The 23,409-nt window shown below is 32.6% G+C and overlaps 1 protein-coding gene across 2 annotated transcripts in view; it reads right to left on the reverse strand.

Annotated features, from left to right (window-relative positions):
* Nucleotides 1-23,409, reverse strand: part of Synj (synaptojanin) — a 227,582-nt gene that overhangs the window by 42,063 nt on the left and 162,110 nt on the right. The window contains exons 14-18 of one of the 2 annotated variants that reach the window (XM_085807290.1): nucleotides 18,464-18,604; nucleotides 10,949-11,141; nucleotides 6,172-6,330; nucleotides 2,449-2,596; nucleotides 2,246-2,312 (exon numbers count right to left, since the gene is read on the reverse strand). In XM_085807290.1, coding sequence (XP_085663416.1) covers nucleotides 2,246-2,312; nucleotides 2,449-2,596; nucleotides 6,172-6,330; nucleotides 10,949-11,141; nucleotides 18,464-18,604 — 708 coding nt within the window. The remainder of the gene's footprint in view (nucleotides 1-2,245; nucleotides 2,313-2,448; nucleotides 2,597-6,171; nucleotides 6,331-10,948; nucleotides 11,142-18,463; nucleotides 18,605-23,409) is intronic. The other variant, XM_085807291.1, reaches the window with a different exon arrangement.

Genomic DNA, 23,409 nt, shown 5'->3' on the forward strand with positions numbered 1-23,409 from the left:
AGCGGTGCGATTAGCCGCTTGAAGTTATTTGCACCAACATTGCCCACACATGCGCATTGAGTTGTCTGATCCGTCTTTTGAAACCAACTGAAAAGAACAGATTCTACATACGCAAACTGCCCGAGTGTTGTAGTGAATCTTTTTTTTAACCGCGGGTTACTGCCTTGGCGTAGTTTATCATTTTTTACGCGTTGGCGACTTTCAAAAGATTAGAAAGGAAAATAGTTTCCTTTTCTTATATATATAAAAAGAAGGAACACATTTCCTTTTATTAAAGTATATATAAAAAGGGCATATTTTTATGTTCACAATGTTTATCATTTTCCTGAACGGTTGGAATAGTTTAAATGACTGATTGGGGGGGGACAAAATCTTGTTTACATTTTTTGCACTTCTTAGAATACATGCAGCTTAAAAGATGTGTTTTGCACAATCAAGACTTTAAATTCATTCCCCTATGAAAATTTTTGTCTGAGAAAAGATAATAAAAATTAGACAGAGGATTTCTGTGTAGAAAATTTAGACATGAAATAAGTTAAATGCGATTAAATCAACTATTAAATGAACAAATAATCATATAATACTGGTTATTAACAATTTTGTATGCCTGTTTATTTTTTTATGGAAGTACTTGGCATTTTCAAGGCACAAAAAGTATTTCAAAGAACTTTGAAATATTAGTACAAACACATTAATAACTTAAATTTAAATAAATAATGGCATGTAATTTAAAAGACAGAAATAATTTAATGTAAGAAATTTAGATTTAAAAATTTGTGCACAGAAATGATTTATCACATTTTATAAGGTTTTATTTCATAAATAACTTTGTTTTGAAATATGACATTTGAACCTATAAACTCGTTTGCAATTAGAACCATCATTAAATCCCTATTTTATCTAATTATTTCCTGAGCATTATCATGTATATAGATTGGTCTCGTCTTTGTAATTGATAATTATTACTTGCAAATTATTCTCTTGCTGGTCAACTATTAACAACCCTTTCTATTGTTGAATTAGGGTTAACAACTTTCACTCTCTCTATCATCAGACAAATAAAACCGAGACTTATATAGCTGAATACCACACTGTACCATTCAAATGTCCAAGTAGCTTGCTGCTGACACCACTGAAGTCTTTCACATCGACGTTTTACCTTTAATGGTAGTCTTCACAAAGGGGGGCTTGTGTGCATGCTGCTTGTGTGCATAGTTTGGGTGCCACTGTAGAGACATTATGTATTTTTGGAAGCAGGCAAGATAAAAAATTAGCAATGCTTTCGCCGGGAATCAAATCGCGGACCTCTCAATTATGCGCTGAGTGTGCAGACCACCACACCAAGGAGGCATGCCAAGAAGGCGAGAGAAATACCTTATACAGTAGGTATTAAGAGAACAATTTAAAAGCTTTTGTATGTAAAAGATTATTAATTTGAATTTATCTTATGTGAAATGAAAGGTTAGTTTCTGGAATTTTTGTTAATGAACACAGAGACAATCATGATGAATCTGCTCTTACTTTATCCACAACTTTATTTTAGATAAAGGATAGTTTAATAAAGTTTATCTGTTACATTAAAATGAGCACTTTAGGTAGTTTGATTAACAGAGTTCACATGCTGTTGGGACTTGAGTGGAATCCCACAAAAGACATGGACATTTCTGTCTGTAGTCTCTTTATGGATTAGGGGCATTTGGTATCAGTCAATTCAAAAGTACTCAGGATGACAGTTGATGATAGAGAAAAAGGGGTATGAGACATTCAGATTTAGTTTTATAGTATGCTCAGGGAAAACTGGGAAGGAGCTTAGGCAGATAGCCTATGCAAGCTTTGTTTAAAGTAAATAATGTCATAAAGAGTTGATGTATTAGAATTTTCCTAATTAAAAGAATAAGGGATTCTTTGTAAAGCATCTGGCATTAAAAACTTTCCAACCAGTGCCAAGTACAAATTGATAAATGCTGGCACAGATGAGGGGGAAAACTCTAGAATATTTAAGGATGTGATAACATTATTTGAAACTTGTGTTTTACAATAAAATAATCCCAATGTACATGAGTATAGAAAAAACTTAAAAACTGGCTACAAGCAACATGATGAATTATCATTTAGTCAAATTAAAGTCATAAACACAAAGTAAATTTAAAATCAATAAAAATAACAACTTTCAAGACTTTGATAAGGAAAAAAGTGTTAATTTTCAACTAGGCAAATATTCAGTATGAAGAACAAAAGAGCATACCTATGGTCTGAAGTTTTCAATTCAGCTCGTCCATAATACACTATATTCCCAGGATATTCACTTTCTCCTACAAAATAAATATACAGTTTGTTCTGTTTCATGTTTAGAAATAAAAGGGCTAAACTATTATTGGAACTATAAAAGTACTACCAAATAAATATGTCTGCAATTCCTCTAATTTTAAAAATGCCTGGGTCACTTACCATCTACAAAGCTACGTCTCTTGTAAAGCACTCTGTCAGTATATGATGGAATTCGATTCTTTTCACTGGTATCATAATCATCAGAAAATACATCATATTTGTAAGTTGGAGGAAAATTTATTGGGGCTTCAATGAAATCATGGAATACCTATAACAGAGAATCAAAAGTGCTTATGACCAAAAATTTCCCTCTCTCCTCATGCGCAGGATTCCTTCAAGAATATTATTCTTTAGAATTCAGTTTCTGTGTTAAATCCTGCCGAATGACACCGCCAGAGAGATTTTTACAATGATTAAACATATTGAAAGATATATATATATATTACTTAAAACTAAATAAACACTAAACACTAACTTTACTTAAACTAAATAAATAACATTAAAACTAAATGTTTGGAAAGAAAATTAAAAAAAAAAAATATTATGAATGAAAGATAAAATCCTGAATATAAAGTTAGAGCTTGTAGAAGGTGCTCATTAAAAAATGAAAACTATCTTTCAGTTTACACATACTAGCTTAAACATTTTACTACCATCCTCCAATAAACCTGCTTCAAAGAAATTTATTAAGACTATGAATTTCAAGACAAAAATAATTCTTGATTTTTTATTTTTTAAGCAGTGTTTACTTACTACATTAATTACAATTAAAAGTGCACACACATGTTCACATTTATTACATTCATTAGCATTTTCGTCATGTTTTGTCTGTATTTCTTTCAGGAAATTTTACCTAGTTCAACCTCTTAAAATTTTTTTAAGTACTACCAAATAAATATGACTGTTATTTATCTAATTCAAAAATAATTCATAAGCTTAAAACGTAATTTTTTTATATACAAGGTCACAGGAAAATTTCTGTAATTTTTAACATGTTTGTTAAAATCATTTGGACCTAGGTCCCATTTATAAGATAGTATCCAGATTTCATGAGCCTAAAGCCCATTTTTACAGTCTTCAAAATACCCCTGGGCCACTAAAACTATATAAATAGTAAAGAAAAAGATTCAAAAGTTCACGTCATTTCTTTTTTTCTTTAAGTTTTATTACTTGTTTGCCTTTTGTTCTAATAAAGTAAAACAGGAACAAAACTTTCAGACAAAACCTCCTCCAATTTATATGATAACGTTCATGAAAGCAATTAAACTATGAAGGTATTATGGGTAATAAACATTTTATTTATGCTTACTTTTTTCTTATAAATGTAGCTACTTCACATTCCAAATAAGTTTAGTTAGCAGAAATTTATATTCAAATGTTGCTATCCAGTACTTAACATGATGAGTAAATCAGAATTTCCCCTCTTTTACTCTGGATATTAGCACAAATTTTCAGGATTCTCCTTCCCATTCTTGTTTAGATGGGCAAAAATAGGTTATTGGTAATTACCACTAAGAATGTAAAGATGATTACAGATTTCTTCAAATTGCTATACATTACCATAACAACATGAATACTGGAATTAATCTGAAGATTCATCATTTTATTTACGTCAGAATGTCTTTGCAAAATAAATAATACATTTATTTTCGGGGCCACATACCCTCAGAAGGGGGGAAAAAATATGAACAATTATTTAAGATGAAAAACCTTGTTACAGAAAAGTTTATGAAAGCATTACAAAGTAGAAAAATTAATGGAAAATTACGAAAAGTGCAATACGATTTCATGTATCGAATGCTTTTTTAAAATTTCTTATAAACCTGTTAATATTTCTATTATATTACTTATACAGTGTTTCAGCATTGCAACCGGGAGAGTGGTTAGTAATGCTGACTGCTGCGCCAAAGAGCCCGGTTCCAAATCCTGGAGAAGGCATGGATGTTTGGAAATGTATAGTATCCATGTGGCATGGGAGCACTTTAAATATGCAGCAAGTCCTCTCAAGAGGTTGGGGGTATGGGAAGAGGCATGGGAGACCCTCAGACCCATTTCCCTGGGATGCTCTCCATCAAAATTGGGGGCAAAACTAGGCATATTCATACTGTCACCTATGGTGCTCAAGCCTCTTTCCAATGACAAGATATGGTGCTCAAAGCTCTTGCCAATGACAGGTGCCATCTTGCACTCCATGCTACAATGAATTTTGTGGGCTTGTTCTAATGTAATTTTTTATACTTTATTCCATATTAGGCTTTTCTTTCATATATCTTTCAAGTATTACCTCATTATTACACATGAAAAATATAATGTGTTAATATTTGGCATCCCAGATACAGGACAGTATTTTTAGAACTATTAACAGTTTTTACAAAATTTGAATATATTAGGAATATACTATTTATAGATAACATAGGTCATATACATGGATTCTGATTAATTGTCTGAAAAATAAATACTTTGGATTTTAATTGGTTAATCAGATTATCACACCATGATGTGGGTATCATGGATGATCTTGAATATGCAAATTAGTTTCTAATAAAAACAAAGGATAATGCACAACAGTATTTAAGTTACAATTTCATACGCTCAGGTCTAATTTCATAATTTTAAAACTATATCTTGAAAAACATCTAGTAGCAGATACACTACTCTGATGGACTATGGTGTACACTGGGCACAGCTTTCGACTGCTTCCTACCTTATGTATATGAATATACACATAGCTAGCACAATTAAACATTCCCAGTTCTGAAGGCTCTGCAGAGCATTCAGCCATGAGAGTTAAACATACGAGTTAAATATTTTTCTCTTCTTTTGGCTCCCTATATGTCACATTCAATAAAATACATAAAATTAAGTTTTTCCTTCCCCCTTTCACTGTTTGTACCCCCACTCCATACTCATGCAATCCAACTGTTATTAGCCAATGTAAACTTAATCTATACTACTTAAACACTTCTCACACATTGTAAGATAATTACAACAATGAAACATTATCAGACCGATATGCTAAAAGGACAAACAGATGCCATTTTTTAAATTGGTATTCCAAATATATCCAAAAATAAATAATCTCTAAGCTCAAAATAAAACAAAAACAAAATAATAGTAACAATAAAAAATCTGAAAAATAAATAAAACAAAACAAAATAATAGTAATAGTAAAAAAAGATAGAGTAACAATAAAAAAAAACTGAAAGCTTTCAGGTTTTACATTATACCCAAACAGACTTTCTTGTGTGTTACCTTTATTTATTAAATATGTTCTTTGCACTTAAACCATAAAATTCAGTTAAACAGCAGTATCACAAAATAATTTTAAAATGAGCATATCTTTAGAATTTCCGATACACAGTCTCTTGAACTGAAGATAAAAAGTTTTTCTTTTCTTTCTTTCTTTTTTTTTTTTTTTCTTTTTTCTTTTCATACAGTGCTGCCATTGCTCGCTTTGAAATCATCAAGTTTGTTAATCAAAAATTCATTAAAATGTTGCAAAATATAAAATCGATAATAAAACAAATTTCAAATTCCAAATTAGGGCTTTCAGATGCCCATATTCGATGGAAGATTATATTACTCAAAATTTGATGGCTGTAGGTACCATTGTTCTATCACAATACGAGAAACATACACACATTCTTGTAGATTCTTCATTATTTAATATCTTTTAATATAACACAGGGTGATAATATTTGGTAGCAACATTCTGAGAAGTGATATGCCATTTTTAGTGATTCAACACAAAATGCCAAAACATAATAGTCCTTTTGAGCAAATTGCCCCTTTGGACTAATGAAACACAAATAACATTTCTAACGAGAGATTTTTATTTCTTACCTGACCAGCTTGTCGTTGGTTGATAAGCTGATCTGCCGCAAGAAGTGCAGGCCAGTTTTTTTCCTTCACAAGCTTTCTTACAGTTTCAGCTTGTAAATCAATCCTATAGTTGAAGTCTCCACACCAAAATACATACTCGTGAGAATCAAGGGTACGTCCCTTTAATAAAGATTTACATAATTTAAATTTTGAATATACTGTATATGTAAGGTGCACCATAATAAGAATTATATTGTTTGAGGGTTAACAGATGGCATCATTTGATATGTAAGGAAGATAAGAGTTTTAACGAAAAACAGCTTTACAGTGGAAATAGTAAAGTGGAAATTTGGGTCATGTCACTTCCAACTATATTACTTGTCTTAATGAGAAGCAATCACACAGCACAGCGCAGAAATTACAAGTTAATATTGTCTAACTCTCCTCTCTGTCATTTCAAAGTGCACATGGAAAAAAAGAATATTAGGAAAGGAAAATTAGATTAATTCACAGAAATTTACATGAAAGTTGCATTAAGCAAATACATTAGTAATTAAGTTAAAAAATTGTTGTTATTATTATTGATTAATGGTGTATAATCACTTAATACTGCACAAGCTACCTGAAGTACTGACCAACAGTTGTGATACAAATAACAGATGATAAAATGGAGTCCTATCAGGTATTGCTAACCCTCTACAAAAAATTCCTGGAATACTTAGGATAGTATAACTTGCCAGTAGTTTTTCACAACAAGTTCGTTCTAACCTCAAAGATAATCATTTTGGAACTTGTCTACATCAACACATTCCAGAACAGTAACCTTATCTTCTGTATACTTGTGTTACAGAAGGGCACTTGCTTAACTCCTTACCTTGATAAGTCAAATGAACTGGATCATTTCTTACCAATCAGATGATATCCAGGTACAAAACACAGTGTGAATTGGCTGTTACCTATTGAAGAAGTTCAATAGATGCTCTGCCACTGCGAAAAGAGAATGCAGATCTGAAAGTTTAGGATAGGAGTATTTTGTTTAGTGTTTGTTATTGAAGAACGCTCTTTTTGATACAGGATTTAAAGGCTTACACCAGCAAAATAAGATAGTCCATGTTGATCCTTGAACTTTATCACTTTGCAGTGAAATGTGATTTAGCTCTAAAAAGCATTTTTTTTTTTAACTTTTCTACTGGCTTCTTCTCCCCACCCAAAGAAAAACTGTTTTGCGCAAAACGCACGCCTGTACTTTTAAGATTATGTATAGTCTAGTTTCTACAGTCAATGCAAAACATTTTGTCAAGTGGATATAATAATATTGTAAAATGTTTGAGGGGTCTCAGTAGCAAACTATATTCAGAAACACTGTAAATAATTTTCGTATCACAATAATTCCATCTAGTACTCCTATTAAACTGCAACATCTATTACATTGTAACATGGATTATGAGATACCTTTTATAGCAATAACATTTAAGAATACTTAAAAAAATTAATATACTACAGATAGAACAACATCAGGAAAGCAAGGGTTTCTAAGAGGTGTCCATTCAGATTATTTAAAAAACAGAAAAAGTGCCATATTTTCTAGGAAAAATATGACATTAAAATAATAAAATTATATTAATAATGAATAAATATACCTTATTATTTACCTTTTAAATATTCTACATATATATAATATATATAATCAATCATCTTAATTTTGAATCAAAGCTATTAATGAATCCCTAGAAAGGGATGAAAAGTAATTTTGTTTTATAAACAAACTCATATGAATTAACAATCAAACTATATAATTAATTCCTTTACAGAACCATTCACATTTAATTTCAGAGGACTGCAAACAACTTTCTATATTACTAGAACCAATAATTTCTAAAATATATGGTCACCTGGTAGCAGAGCCAGGAATTTCCAAATGACATGCGTGCTATGACCAGAAAGTGCTCTTCTGTAGCACGGCAAATGCGACACATGGTTAATTAAGGTTTAACGCAGTAATATAATGATTCTTGAACGAGGTGGTAACTCACAAGTCTCAAAATGCCATACCGGAGATAGAAATCCATTACATTTTGTCAAAAATTCTGATCTACTGTAGTTGAAACTCTACAGATGGTCCACTTGATTATAGAAATGCAGCTGTAAATTGTGACACTGACTGCAGGTCGCACCAGTTGTTCCCTGCTAACAGGGAATCCATTGACATCTGTGTACATCGAGGTTGGTTTAAAAATGATCATCTGACCATGAAAAAATATTTGGGAAATGCAAGAGACCGAACTTGAAAACATTCCCATACAACTACCAAACCCCTAATGAAAGAACGAATTAGCCACGGTAGCTGTCGCCCCATTCAGACAAAAAAACTGCATCACATAAGTCGCCAAGAAAATTATTCCTCTGCTATAAATAAAAGACCAGTGGAGAAAGGCAAATGGACAATGATAAAATACTTCCATGCCAAACTACAACTAGTGACCACTGATGTTTCTGCAAACATGTAATTCTTTCCAGATAGAGTGAAAATCAACAGAGAACGGTATGTTGCTGTTCTGCGTAGTCTACGTGAGTCCATCTTTTAGAAATGTGTTCATTTGCTAAGAAACAAGAATAGATTCCCCTTCAAAAGCAATGCTCCTTCACATCAATCTAAACTGAGTTTGCAAAATATGAAATGATAGCCCCGCTTCCCAGATCTCACCTCCAGCAATCATTTTCTATTCAATCCAAGAAATTCATTTCCAGTCGTCAAAGAAAGCAATAGTCAGAGCGAAAGAAGTTCTGCAGTTCTTTCCCAATCTATGAATTCTAGTTCTATTGGCATTGACAGCACTACATTATGGGTCAAAATCCATAATGTATCTTCAAAAGATTTTTTTTTTTGTTGCATAATAGGAGCTCACTACCTGATGTGCGCTCAGAAACATCCAGTTTGAGAAATTATGGCATTAATTAAGCTGATTGAAAAGTGATTCCTTTATTCAGAATCAAATGATTCCACAGAAACTAACCCTTCCCCTGGTTTGTTTTAAAGTAGAGTTCTTTGTACTGAATTGCACATTTTACAGAGTTTATTGAAAGATTTAAAAAAATGAAATATACTATTTCATGACATCCCTCTTAACAAAGTTGCTGCGGTGATTTTGCAGTTGGTAATCTAAAACATTCTCTTTCTGCGCAACTGTTTTTGAGTATTAAGAATACTCAGAGATCACCTGGGGCTAAAAAAAAGACTATGGATCATATTTAATGCTGTCTATCATAGCCAACCAGTGCCATGGCAGGACATGCTGTCATTGTTTCTTGAGCAAACCCGGGTATTTCTTTTTTTTCCCACTCTACGCAAATATTTCAATGAAGCAAGTCAAAAGGTCACAGGCATTAATCATCAAAACCAAGAATTTACCACTTTCTGTGCTAGATTGAAATGACTTTCAGATGACATATCAATGACTGGCAGCAGCCTCGTGGGTTGTTTGATTGACGTATATGATTTTCAGCACCATAAATGCAGTCTCATGGCAGTAATGCAAATTACAAGCATTCATTAAATGTCTGAACACCTTCTTTCAGCATTTGTCATTTCATCTTTTTTTTTTTTTTTTTTGTTAGCGTTCTTGTGACCGTGTTTTTCGAGCCACAGGTACCACTGCAGCACTATTTATTACGCTTCACTGTGCCGATTACATACAGATGAAAACCGTGGATTTTTTTCCAATTTTGCTTGCTGTAATCATAATCATGAAAGTTTGATTACTGTCATTCACATTATTCCCTAGAGGATAGTCTGCAGTTGTTGAACCATGGATGCACTAAGGGCTCCTATATTAGTAGTTCTTTAATGGTCACCCAGTACATGCCATAAGATTTGAAGAGTTTCATTGCTCTTTTTCCAAGTTTGATGAAAATTCAGACACACTTCAGCCCTATTTTCAGAGAGATGTCTTCCTTGCCAGCCATGACAAAATGTACAAAGTGCTTCTATTCATCATGGCTACATACTGAAAGTCATGCTGTTCCACTGCAAATTCAGAAATTTTGATGTTTTGGTTTATTTGATTACATTAAAGCACACTAGAGCTATCTTCCTAAGAGGAGGGATTTCTTCATGGAAGGCTTCATAAGGGCAACGGACTCTTATACATGTTACACATAGGGAATGCCATGAAAACACCCACTGCTCAGCGACTTTACTGCTCGGTTGGCCGACACGTGGATGTATTGAACCTACACCAAGTATAATATCACCAGTACAGAGCTATCATGCCTGATATCAAACAGTGATATAGAAGCAATCTTAAAAGCTTCCAGTCCACCTTACAAATCTTATGCTGTGACCAACATTGTGTGCAGGATTTTTTCACACACAGAGGCTGCAATAACTTCTGCCACAAGTTTGACTTGGTTTTGATGTTCTTGAATTTCATTACATAAGCACAAAAAATAAGTTCGCCTCTTTTCGGAAGTATTAAAAAAGGAAATGAAGTAAAAGAGAAAATCTTTCCTTTTTTAAATAAAATTATATACTATACTAACTATGACTAAAAGATTAATAAATTAATGTGTTAAAGTTGGGTGATAGAAAATTCAGAAAATCGATTTATTTCCCACACATCCTTTTAGAAAATTGGGACATTAATTATTTGCTGGTATACTTACATATGAATTTAAACTGCATGCGTATTATACTCAAATAAAGAATTCAAAATAGAGGCGAGAATAATGAAAAGTTTGGTACAACAGGAAGTAAATGAAAGCAAAGGCTATAAGTCAATTATAAAAGTAAGAATACTACCAGAGGAAAATTAAGCTTCTTTGTTATTTCTTCATAATTTGCATTTCTTTCAAAGACCTCAGATTGGCCCGCTGCAAGATGCGCACACACAAAGCACATAGATGTATTATAGAGCATCAAGCGAATCGACACACCTCCCTTATTTCCAGCGGCTCCTCGCAGACCTGTCTTAACTACATCCACAGCTACATCCCTTTTAAATAAAACTTATCTTAAGCTATATAGTAACATATAAACACAATTTTATCAATACACAAATAATTCCAGTTAACAAACGAATTTAATACCACGTGCATTTCACCTTATGCAAAGCAAAATGCAATCTATACATTAATTTTTAGTTGGTAAGTTAGGTGACTGGGATGAACAAAATCAAACACATGGCAAGTCTGACTAAATCATAAAGTGAATACTTATAAACAGCATGAACTCTAAAGATTCTTCACTTTATTTTTTATTGTTGTTGTTTCAGTTCCAAAAAATCACTTATCCCACCTACTATGAATTATGCAACAAAATTCCTAAGTGCATCCTCATTGTGTCTTACCTAGGTATTTATTGCCTCTTATCCACTACAAAAACATTTCCATATTTCCCCCGTAAAAGAGTAATCTGAACTCCTTCATAATAAAAATGCTCATTATTTCAACATGGGAATCATTTGCTGTAATCCCGTATGGAAATCTGCCCCAATGGGAAAAATTTTGCATGGATTAAAGCTTACTAAAGAAAAGCTCATGAACATGCAGAAAAATAAACATTTAGAATTAATCTATATTATATTATATACTTATTCTGATCATTACATAATTATTTTGATTTATCTGTGAGTGTTGTAACATTGTTTTAATGGTGATATATAAATAAGTGTGGCAGCAATTTAACTTATAATTAGCTAATGTGATTTTATATATCTCAACAGCACTTATAAAATAATTACTATTTAAATCCGCTGTTTGATTACTCTAATGACTTATTAAATAAATATTATGAATTTCTTAACTGCAAGCTTTCGAAGCTCTCTAATTTAAATAATGTATCTCTTAATAAAGCATTACGCATGGTTCAGACAAGAGAATTCTGATTGATATGAATGCACTTGTGAAAGAAACTATAATAAAATAAAACAATCCAGCCAGGTTGTACTTGGTTCTGATGTTTCATACAAAGTTCATCTACAGATAGAATATGACCTCTTCATTTTGTTTTGCTCATCTAATGATAGAAAAGCATATTTAGTGCAGTGTTACTTTAACTTTATTATAGCATCCCTTCTCATATCCCTACAGATGTAATTTATGATAACACACATACATATCATTGCTTTGAAAAAACAATCTGGAGAAAAAGAATTCTAAAAGAATGTTGTGTGATAATGAAATAATAATATGTATTTAATCACTAAAAATTAACTAAATATTATAAATACATATATAATTACGTAAAAAAGAAAAAAAGAAACATCCTTTTGTAGCCTGCTGAAAATTGTCTCCTGTCTCACAGTTTGAGAGCCACTGCTTTAAAAGGCTTTGAACCTTAGATGGAAGTGATGTGAATCATTCTATTTTCTGCTCAGAAGGTTAGTTACAAAATTTTGGGTGATGAGTTGGTGAATTTTACGTTTCCTGCCTTATTACTCAATTGGAGGGGAGAATGAAAAATATGCTAGTGAAATTATCTCAAAGCCATTTTAACATTATATTATTAATGCTAATTAATTATACATATACTGATGCCAAAATTATTAATGAAATCACTCTAAATCTGAGGCTCTATAATCCCTACATGGTGCCAAGTATTACCATTGCATGAAACATGCACTTTCTAATCGGTCGTGGACACTTAGCCGATGGGACACTTAACCGACACCAGTTAGCCAACAAGATATTAACCAACAAGGACACTTAACCGACATGGACACTTAACCGACAGGACATTTAGCCGGCACGGACACCTAGCCAACAGGACATTTAGCCGACAAGGACACTTAGCCGACAGGACATTTAGCCGACACGGACAGTTAGCCGACAGGACATTTAGCCTACACAGACAGTTAGCCGACAGGACACTTAGCCGACAGGACATTTAGCCGACACACAGAATTCGCCGTCAGGGCATTTAGCTACAGGACAGTTAACTGTTAAGACATTTAGTCAACAGGAAACTAAGCCGATAGTGATGTTTAGCTGACGCGTACCCAATAATCATTTAAATTTGCAATCAATTACAAAATTTCTCGACTTCTCCACAAGTTTAATATTTAAGTTATTTTTTTCACTTATCAGTAAAATTCAGTTTTCGATTCTTGAAGATCTCATACGTGCTTTTAATTATTGTGTTAATTTAGCATTGTTTGGTGTATATTGGCCAAATTGAAAAAGCGCTGAAATTTCTCGTCAGGGCATGTGAATTAAATTTAGAAAGAAAAAAAGAATTTTTTTAGCTAAGTACGATGGTCACTTAATTACATTTTAATTTGGGATCTTCAAAAATTAAAAGTAATGCTTCTTCATTTAATCAACTGGGTATTTTTGAACACTTTCACATGATTATCAATTTCCCTTGTTTACTTAATGATAATAGTTTTCCAATCTTGTTCTTCCAAATGCTTTCAAATTTCTAATATCTTTACGTTTCATTAATATTTTACTCATCACATCATGTTACATTCTTTCCCTTACAAAATCGTTTGGCTCCTCCCACTTTAGAAATTTCCTTTGCCTGTCTTATGAAGCGACGCAATCGCAGATGTAGGTATCCAGCCATTGCCTTACCCTGTATATAGCAAGTGAAATTACTGAGCATAAGTTTTTCTGTGCTAGCATTAAGTTCAGGAGATTTGAATGTGAAGCATTCAGATACCATTTTAGCAAAGTAGGAGGGGATGAGCAATTATATTCGTAGGGAGCAATTATAGTTATCTGGAAGATAATGTTTAAGCATAACTTGGTTGTAGGAATATCGTGCGAGAATCCGCAGTGAGGTGGGATCATTCATTTCGTGTCACGAAGCATAGTTATTTGAGAGACATTGTAGGCTAGACTGAACTGGCTGCTGTCCTCAGCGTAGTAGGAGTAGACCATTCTGAAAAATCTTATAATGCAATAAAAATTATTGTTATTCTTGAATTACATTTTATAGATATATATATATGGTGGTGAGGCTTAGTTTAGCAAATATATTTTATTTAGTTATTAGAAACAATTAAAAAAAGTGAATTCCTAAGACAAGCAAAGTTATAAATTATTTGTGACCTCTATAATTTTCAGTTCATGTCACCATTCTTAAGATAAAAATATTGTGGCATTTTATTGACCACGCCTTTTGCTTAAAATACTTACTTAGGTTAATGTTTATTGCCCTAAACTAGTTCATAATGTTTAATTTAGAAGTAAAATATTCTTTAAGATTTTGTTTTTTTCATAACTGAAGCTACAGCAGGGGGGCCACAAAGTAGGGCGGAGCAAAGCGACCCATCGTGAAAAGTCACCGTAATGTATTGCCATCTAACGATGCTAGATTTAACTATATCTAACGCGTAAATAGATAATATTATTTACTATGTTTTGAAAGTCGCGATGTGTAATTTGCAATATAATATGTTATATGTATTAATGTTTTTCTTATCAAATATAAGTTTTCTCAATATCCGTTAAAAAAGTATAAATTTTCATTTCATTTCTCATTAATTTAATTTTTTTTTCATCTTTCATTCCTTCTCTTTCTCGTTTTTGGTTTAGTGGCCACCTAACAGAAATAAGTTTGGTTTATGTAATTATGGCAAAGGCAGAGTGCTATTTGCCTAAGTGGAGGGATGCCTTGGTGGAGGACTTTCTAAGGAAAACTGCCTTGTATACATGTTACACATGGGAAATACCATGAAAATAGCCTGTCTGTTTACAGGATTCAAATTCGGACTGAACTGCCAGTGTTCAGTAAATTTACCCCTCGGCAGCTGCCGAGTCTAACAGAAATAGAGTGACCATTTTACCCAATACATAACCACTCTCTTCCAATGAAAATTGCCTTTTTAGGCTAGAACTTTATTAATACATTCAGGAAAATGGGCACCAAAAATTTTCCCATTACCATGCAGCTAAACCGAAAACGAGAAAGAGAAGGAATGAGAGAGAAAAAAAAATAAATAAAATGAAATGAAGATTTATACATTTTAAACAGATATTGAGAAAAGTTATATTTTATAAGTAAAACATTAATATAACATATTATGGTACTTTTCCGTTTTGCCGGCGCAGACGGTAAAGTCGCCAATAATGGTATGACCGATGCCAAACGGAATATACTCGCTGGTAACCTTTTACCGTTCATTTTCAAAACAAGTCGCAGCCATTTCTTATCAGATTGATTGTTTCTTTCAATACTGGCATACGATTAAATAGAATTTTTATCAGATAGTACAATTTTATGCCCTAAGGCCATTTGTGGTAATTAAGTCAATTAGAATGCAACCACACCACTCACCTGAAGGCAAAAATATAGAAAAAGCAAAGTCAAGGGTTAAATTCATCAATTTTAATTGAGAATGCACTAGCAAAGTAAAGCACTGCTGTTCTACATAATTTCTGAATAAGCTGTTCGTACGAATTGAAGTAATTCTTGCATTTAAACTTGTACTCCAAATTAAGAGTTAACTTGAAATTAATGTAGATAATTAGAAAGAATTATATTTTTGTAGCGTACTTTGCGTGAGATGAGATCACTTGGGGTCACGTGATATGAACTACCGAATCAGGATGTTGAACCATGAAAGCATAGTAAATTCTTAAATTAATGTCTTTTTGCAAATTTATTGTCTTTATTTATTGGCTTTTTAGAAAATTTTAAACGATATTAAAAGGTTTACGCATTCAAAATAAAAAAAATTCTTAGAACTAACATTTGCTAAAACTTCTTATGTGTATGTTGTCGCCAATAAAGTCTGCTTTGCGCCGAAAATTACATATCGCGAGTTTCAAAACATAGTACATAATATTATCTATTGACATGACTGATCTAGTTAAATCTAGCATCGATAGATGGCACCACATTACGGTAACTTTTAACGATCTGACACGCTTTGTTCCACCCCACTTGGTTTGTGGCCGCCTTCTTCTGCAGCTTTACTTATGAATAAAACAAAACCTTAAAGAATATTTCACATTTAAATTCAACATTAAGCACTAGTTTAGGGCTATAAACATTAACCTAAGTAAGTATTTTAAGCGAGAAGCGCGGTCAATAAAATGTTAGAGAATTTTTATCTCAAGGATGGTGGCATGAACTGCAAATTATAGAGGTCACAAATAATTTATACCTTTGCTGGTCTTAAAAATTCACTTTTCTAAATTATTTTTAATAACAAAATAAAATATATTTGCTAAGCTAACCCTCACCGCCATATGTTTCTATAAAAAAGTATAATTCAAGAATAACAATAATTTTTATTGCATTTTTCAGATTTTTCATGACAGGGAAAGGAAATTTAATTAGTGGGAGGAGCCAAACGATTTTTTTAAGGGAAGGAATGTAATACGATGTGATGAGCAAAATAGTAATGTAACATAAAGATATTAGAAATTTGAAAGCATTTGGAAGAGCAAGATTGGAAAATTAATATCATTAAGTAAACAAGAAAAAATATTAATGATGTGAAAGTTGATTAAATGAAGAAGCTTTACGGATAATTTTTAAAGATCCTATATTAAAATAAAATTAAGTGACCGCCGTACTTAGCTAAAAAAATTCTTTTTCCTTTCGAAATTTAATTCATATTTCTTGAGGATAAATTTCAGCGCTTTTTCACTTTAGCCAATATACACCAAACAGCACGATACATATCAAACAATCTAAATTAACACAATAATTAAGCACGTATGAGATCTTCAAGAATCGAAAATTGAATTTTACTAATAAGTGAAAAAATAACTTAAATATTGAACTTGTGGAGAAGTCGAGAAATTTTGTAATTGATTGTAAATTTAAATGATTATTGGGTACGCATCAGCTAAACGTCACTATCAGCTTAGTGTCCTGTTGACTAAATGTCTTAACAGTTAACTGTTCTGTAGCTAAATGTCGTGTCGGCTAAATGTCCTGTCAGCTAACTGTCTGTTTCAGCTAAATGTCCTGTCGCCTAACTGTCCGTGTCGGCTAAATGTCCTGTCGGCTAAGTGTCCGTGTTGGCTAACTGGTGTCGGTTAAGTGTCCCGTCGGCTAAGTGTCACGAACCCCCTTCTAATTCATCTTCCATGCAGCCTGGCAGATAGCCGGTTATCAGGAAGTGTTGCATTCTAGATGACATATCTTTAACTTACATTGAAGTTATAACCGAACTGTCTTTCAAAGAGGTAATTAAAAGTAATAAATGTCCTTTTAATAACCTTCTGTGATGCTCCAGACTGGAAACAATAAAACTGAAGGCAATTGGCAACTTTCTATTTGCAGGTCACTGTGGCTCAAGTTTATTTTACTCATATCCATAACTGGTATAACTTAAAATACAACTTAATCATAATCTATCCCACTGACAACTTTATCCACCTGGCACAGAGATTTGCATTTTATACTTTTATTTCAGTTCTGTAAATGATGAATAATTTTGAACATAAATAAACTACAACTTTTCTTCTATAAATCTGACACAGAAATATATTGCACATTAAACTAGAAATGAGACTCTGATTTCCTGAAAAAAACAAATTTCTCTCATTCACGTAATTTATACAAACAGAAAAAATTTAACTAACTAATGAGAAGCAAGTTGAGGAATAAATTGTTTCATTACTTTTCTATTATTCACCATCATAATATTTTATATAGACCTACATTTTTCTTTCTTTAAATATCCTTTGACCCTATTTTTAGATTACTTTCTTCTTCATTAGAATTTATAAAGATAATTAGAACAACTTCCAAATATATATGTGATTTTAGTTCTGCATAATAATATCAAACTATGTATTAAAAAAAAAAAGGAGAAATGCACATAAAAAGGAGAAATGTACATCATAAAGAAAAGGATAAATATCAATAACTAAACTAGAGGAATTCGCAAACACAGAAAAATCCCACAAAATAATTTAATCTAAAAATACATAAAATTCACAGAATACTTTAAAGCACAATAATAATAATAATAAATGGCGGGCCTTTATTTCAGTAGGTTTGAATATTTGCAATGGTTGTGGTTTTAGATTTTTAATTATCAAGCATAAAATTTTATTAAGATAAGGTGGCCCTCAGATTACTGCACTCTTAATAATTCTTTTTTTTACCCCTTTCTTTCTTAGTCTTTTAGAGAGTCAGACAAGTATATACATACAACTAATAATAAAACTTCATATTTTAACTCAGTTATGAAATTTGCATAAAACGGTTTTACTTATTCATTCAACACTAAAATTAGTTTAACTGCCATTATGAAAGCCAAAAAGTAATTAAAAGGAAAAGTTTGCACAAGAGGGAAAACTACGTCAATATTTTTTTCAGTCACTTCCAAAAACTGAGATAACTTACTTTATAAATGGAGCATGCTTAGGCAATGCAAAAAGGAAAAGGCAGACACCAACTAATTGTGTGGATGTAATATATATGTATTTATTATCACGGGAAATAGTTTTTTGAAGTTCAACCATCCACTCTTTCTGGCTTTGAGAACTGCAAAGTAAATAAAAATTAATCATAGTTCATCACCTCTCTAAAATTTATTTAAAGTGTATTTTGTTATGAAACCCAATTACTTTTATATCAGTAACATACACATGCTATGCAAACTTTAAAAAATAATTCTATAATAGAACCTAAAAATACAGAATTACTAAAAACAACATAAAGAAAATTTAACCTCTTCACAAGCAGATGATTAGTATTTTGGTCACTGTCGTGCCACAATCAAACTCTAAGAGAGGTAAGTTCCTCTGTTACGGAATGGCAACGACAGAGATTGTTGTTCAAAAAGATTGATGATCAAACTGCGTTGTAATGATCATTTTGTGGATGTTGCATATTGTAAAATGAACCTATTACACTGTACTAAACAGTATTAAAATGCTATATATTATAAGATCTTTTTCATCTGATCTAAATTTTAACAAAATGCTCACTATTTTCTCTTAAACTCACAATGATGTTCACGACATTTCTGGTGCCCCCAGGTGGGCGCGTTTGTTGAAAACATGTCAGATGAAAGAATAGATAGGGTAAGTTGATTACCTTATACTTCCATTTTGAAGTTATTGATTATTGTTTTACTGAAGTTTAAAATACTATTCTTGCCTAATTTTTATCTGAATATTTTAAACTTAAGACAAAATGGAGGTGATGAAAAGAAACAAAACTGCACAACGTTCAGCTTTTACTAAAGCATATAAAAGACTAGATGAACTTTTAAATGATGATAATGTTGATTATGAAGAAGCAGAAATGTGTTTTTATTTGTTCAAGAAAAAGGCAGAAACTTTAGAATTGTCGCACAGTGCTTATTTAGATACTATAACTAATGATACAGAATTCGAAACAGAATTTGAAATAACAGAGGACTATCGAGAAAAGGCTGTTAGGATACAGTTAAAATGGGAACGATTTCTCGATAATATTAAGAGAAAATTAAACGAAATCCAAAATACAGCGTTAGAGAGTAGTCAGGAATTAGTTACTGATGAAAATACATGTAAAACTTTGTGCCAACGCCTACAGAAAGTAGAACTTTATAAGTTTGCAGGTAATTTAAAAAATTGGCTTATGTTCTGGAATCAGTTTAAAAACCTACGTGAAAATAATAACTTAACGAATGCAGACAAATTCCATTATTTGATACAGTCAACAAAAATGAAATCAGAAGCTAGAGATATTGTAGAATCTTTTCCTGTGACGAACAAAAATTATCCTTTGGCTATAGAAAGCCTTACTGAGAGATATGGCCGTAAAGAACTTTTAATTGATTTTTATGTTTGAGAGTTAATAAAACTTGTTTTGGATAACGCAGCGAAAAAGAAGCAGGATTCTTTGAGTTGTTTGTATAACAAACTTTCAACACAACTTAGAGCCCTGAGCAGTCTTGGTGTGACAACTGATCAGCGTGGAACAATTTTATACCCTCTTGTAGGAAGTGCTATTCCTATTCATGTATTGCAACCATTTGAAAGACAACGAAAAATTACTGAATCTGAACGAAACATTTCGAGTCTTGATGCAATAATTGAATTTCTGAAAAGTGAATTCAGTCAGAGGAAAAAATAATATTAAGCAGAGCGGATATTTTTTCTGTGTCTGATCGTAAGCACTTGGCAACTAGCCAAAATATTCCTCCCGCGTCGGATTTGATGAATCATGAAGCAATACCTTCTTGTTTGTTTTGTTTAAAAGATCATGAAATGTGTAACTGTAAAAAGGCATGTTATGTTCTGTTAGATGAAAAAATGTCTGTGGTAAAAAAGAAAGGTTTATGCAGAATATGCTTGGTTAAAGGTCACCTCAGTAACCAGTGTCGATCAAATGTTAAGTGTCAGATCTGTTCAAAAAGACATTTGAATTTTTTTTGTCCTAGTCTTGAATGTAATAAGTCTAGTGAAATGCATAACCAGGAAAATGGTGAGAAAAAAGAGAAAACAATCGATTCTTTGCATTCGCGTGCTACAAATGAAGTTTTCCTTCAGACCCTGGTTGTAAACATAGAGGGTAAGAATAAAAGGCGTAAAGTTAGATTAATGATTGATACGGGAAGCTCAAGAAGTTATGTTTTAAAGTCTACCGGAGAAGACATGGGTTTTAACTTGCAATGGGAGGAAGAATTTATTTGGTGGAACAGAAACTGAAATTTATAAACATAAATGTTATAAGATTTATTTGAGTAGCCTTGATGGTAATTATTCGTGTAAATTAGATGCTGTAGACCATGATGTGATTTGTAATGATATTTCAAGCATAAGATACGGTTCTTGGATTCGCGAATTAGGAAATAAAGGAATACGCTTAACTGATACCCAAGGGAATTCCGGCCCTATTGAAGTACCGTTAGGGGTAGACGTTTCAGGGAAGTTATTTACTGGCAAGCGAGAAGAACTAAGAACAGGTTTAGTGGCTATAGAAACAAAATTGGGTTGGACTTTGATGGGTAAAGTACCTCAATCCGAACATCAGCACAATGTAAATATGACTATAGTTTCTATGTTATCTCAAGAAGACCTGCCTATTTCATCATTGTGGGAGTTAGAATTATTGGGTATCCGAGATCCTGTTGAACAAAAAACTAAAGAAGAGTCGAGAAAAGCTATTATGGTTCATTTCCAAGAAACAGTTCGTCAATTAGAAAATGGTAGATACGAAGTTGATATGCCTTGGAAAATTGAGCATGCAGTCTTACCAGACAATTATGACCTATCTTTGAAAAGACTCGAATCTACTACGAAGAAGTTGGAAAAAATAGCATATCGTGAAAAGTATCATGAAGTGTTTAATGAATGGCTGCAGGAAGGAGTTATTGAAGAAGTTCCCCAAAAGGAGTTGTCTTTACCCGTTGTTCATTACCTCCCACATTGTCCAGCCATTAAGGAAACGTCCTCAGTATCTTCCATGAAAATTAGACCTGTTTTTGATGCTCCGGCAAAGCTTACTAATCAGCCATCTCTAAATGACTGTTTAGAGACTGGAATTAATTTGATTGAAACGATTCCCTCTATTCTAGTAAGATTTCGCTTACATCAAATTGGTGTGATTTCAGACATCAGAAGAGCTTTTTACAGATCTCTCTAAATGGAAGAGATCGAGATTTTTTACGATATCTTTGGTATGGTGATGATGGTAGAGTGAAGACATTTCGTCACACCCGTGTGGTATTTGGCATTACTTGTAGTCCATTTTTGCTGATGGCGGTTATTGACCATCATTTATCCAAAGAATCGTGGAAAGAAAAATATTCTGAAGAGTTTCTTAAAAAATTACAAGATAGTTTTTATGTCGATAATTGCGTAACTAGTGCACAAAATAATGCCGAACTAGAAATAGTCATCGAATCTGCAGCTAATGTAATGCAAGAAGGAATGTTTGATCTCAGAGGTTGGGAAAGTTCTGGCATTCCTGCATTTTCAGAAAGTACAACATCACCAGTATTAGGACTGATTTGGGACAAAGATTTAGATAGCTTAGAAATAGACACCGAATTTTTGAAATTTGATGAAAGAGAAAAGGTAACTAAAAGGAAAATACTTTCACTAGTTAGTCGAGTATTTGATCCCATAGGTTTCCTTGCACCTGTTATGATTCAGCCTAAGATTTTGCTGCAAGCCGCTTGGAAGAGCAAAGAATCATGGGATGATGAAGTGAATGATGAAATAAAGGAGAAATTTTTAAAATGGGGAAAACAACTGAAATACTTCAAAAATATAAAAATTCCAAGATGGTTAGGTGTAATGAAGGAATCCAATTTAAGTATCCATACTTTTGTCGATGCCAGTAAGACAGCTTATGCGGCATGCATTTTCTTAAGAAGTGAATCCAGTATGGGTTCTCTGACTGTTCAATTACTTCAAGCCAAATCACAAATAACTCCAACGAAGACTATTACTATACCATGTCTAATTAATGGCCGCTACCATAGGTGCTAGGCTGTTTAGTTCTGTGAAGCAAGCTGTGAAACTTCCCAACATCAAGACTTTCTTTTGGACAGATTCTTTCACAGTTCTTGTGTGGATAACTCGTCGAGAACAGTGGTCGGTATTCGTTATTAACAGAATAAGTGAAATTAGAAAATTGACAACTTCGGAAGATTGGTTCCATATTTCAATTGACCAGAATCTAGCAGACATTTTATCAAGAGGTTGTGGACCTAGGCAACTTCAGAAACGCAAGTGGTGGCAAGGGCCAGCCTGGTTGAAGAATCTGAAGGAGCAGTGGCCAAAGTCAGCTGTAAATATTAATGAGAAAGAAATAGAGATAGAGAAACGAAAGTCAGTCATCTCTGCTAGTAATACAGAGCTAGAGTCAATTCCATTACAGTTAGCCAGAAGATTCTCTAGATTTTCAAAGATGATTAGGGTTATGGCTTGGATACTGCATTTTCAACCAAAGGCCAAGGACTTGAGAAAATGTAAGGAACTTAAAAATGAAGAACTGTTAAATGCACAAAGGTTTATTTTCCATGTAATACAAAAGGAATGTTACTCTAATGAAGAAACACGAAAAAATTTGAAAGGTCTTCTAATATTTGAAGATGAAGAAGGAATTTTACAATTGAAGTCCAGATTGATAAATGAGGAAGAATCGAAAGATTTTATTTCTTCAATAATTCTACCATCGAAACACCTTGCAGTGAAAAGGTTTATAGCCCAAGAACATATTGCTAACAAGCATGCTGGGACATTAACTCTACTGACTATTTTACGGGAAAGCTATTGGATAGTGAAAGGGAAAAGAACTGTCCGGAGTGTTGTCAAAGAATGCTTAACATGTAAAAGGCAAAAGGTAAA

This window comes from Stegodyphus dumicola, chromosome X1 (genome assembly GCF_044657685.1).
Source record: "Stegodyphus dumicola isolate Sdum_Otavi_A_Nest chromosome X1, ASM4465768v1".
NCBI classification, from domain to species: Eukaryota; Metazoa; Arthropoda; class Arachnida; order Araneae; family Eresidae; genus Stegodyphus; species Stegodyphus dumicola.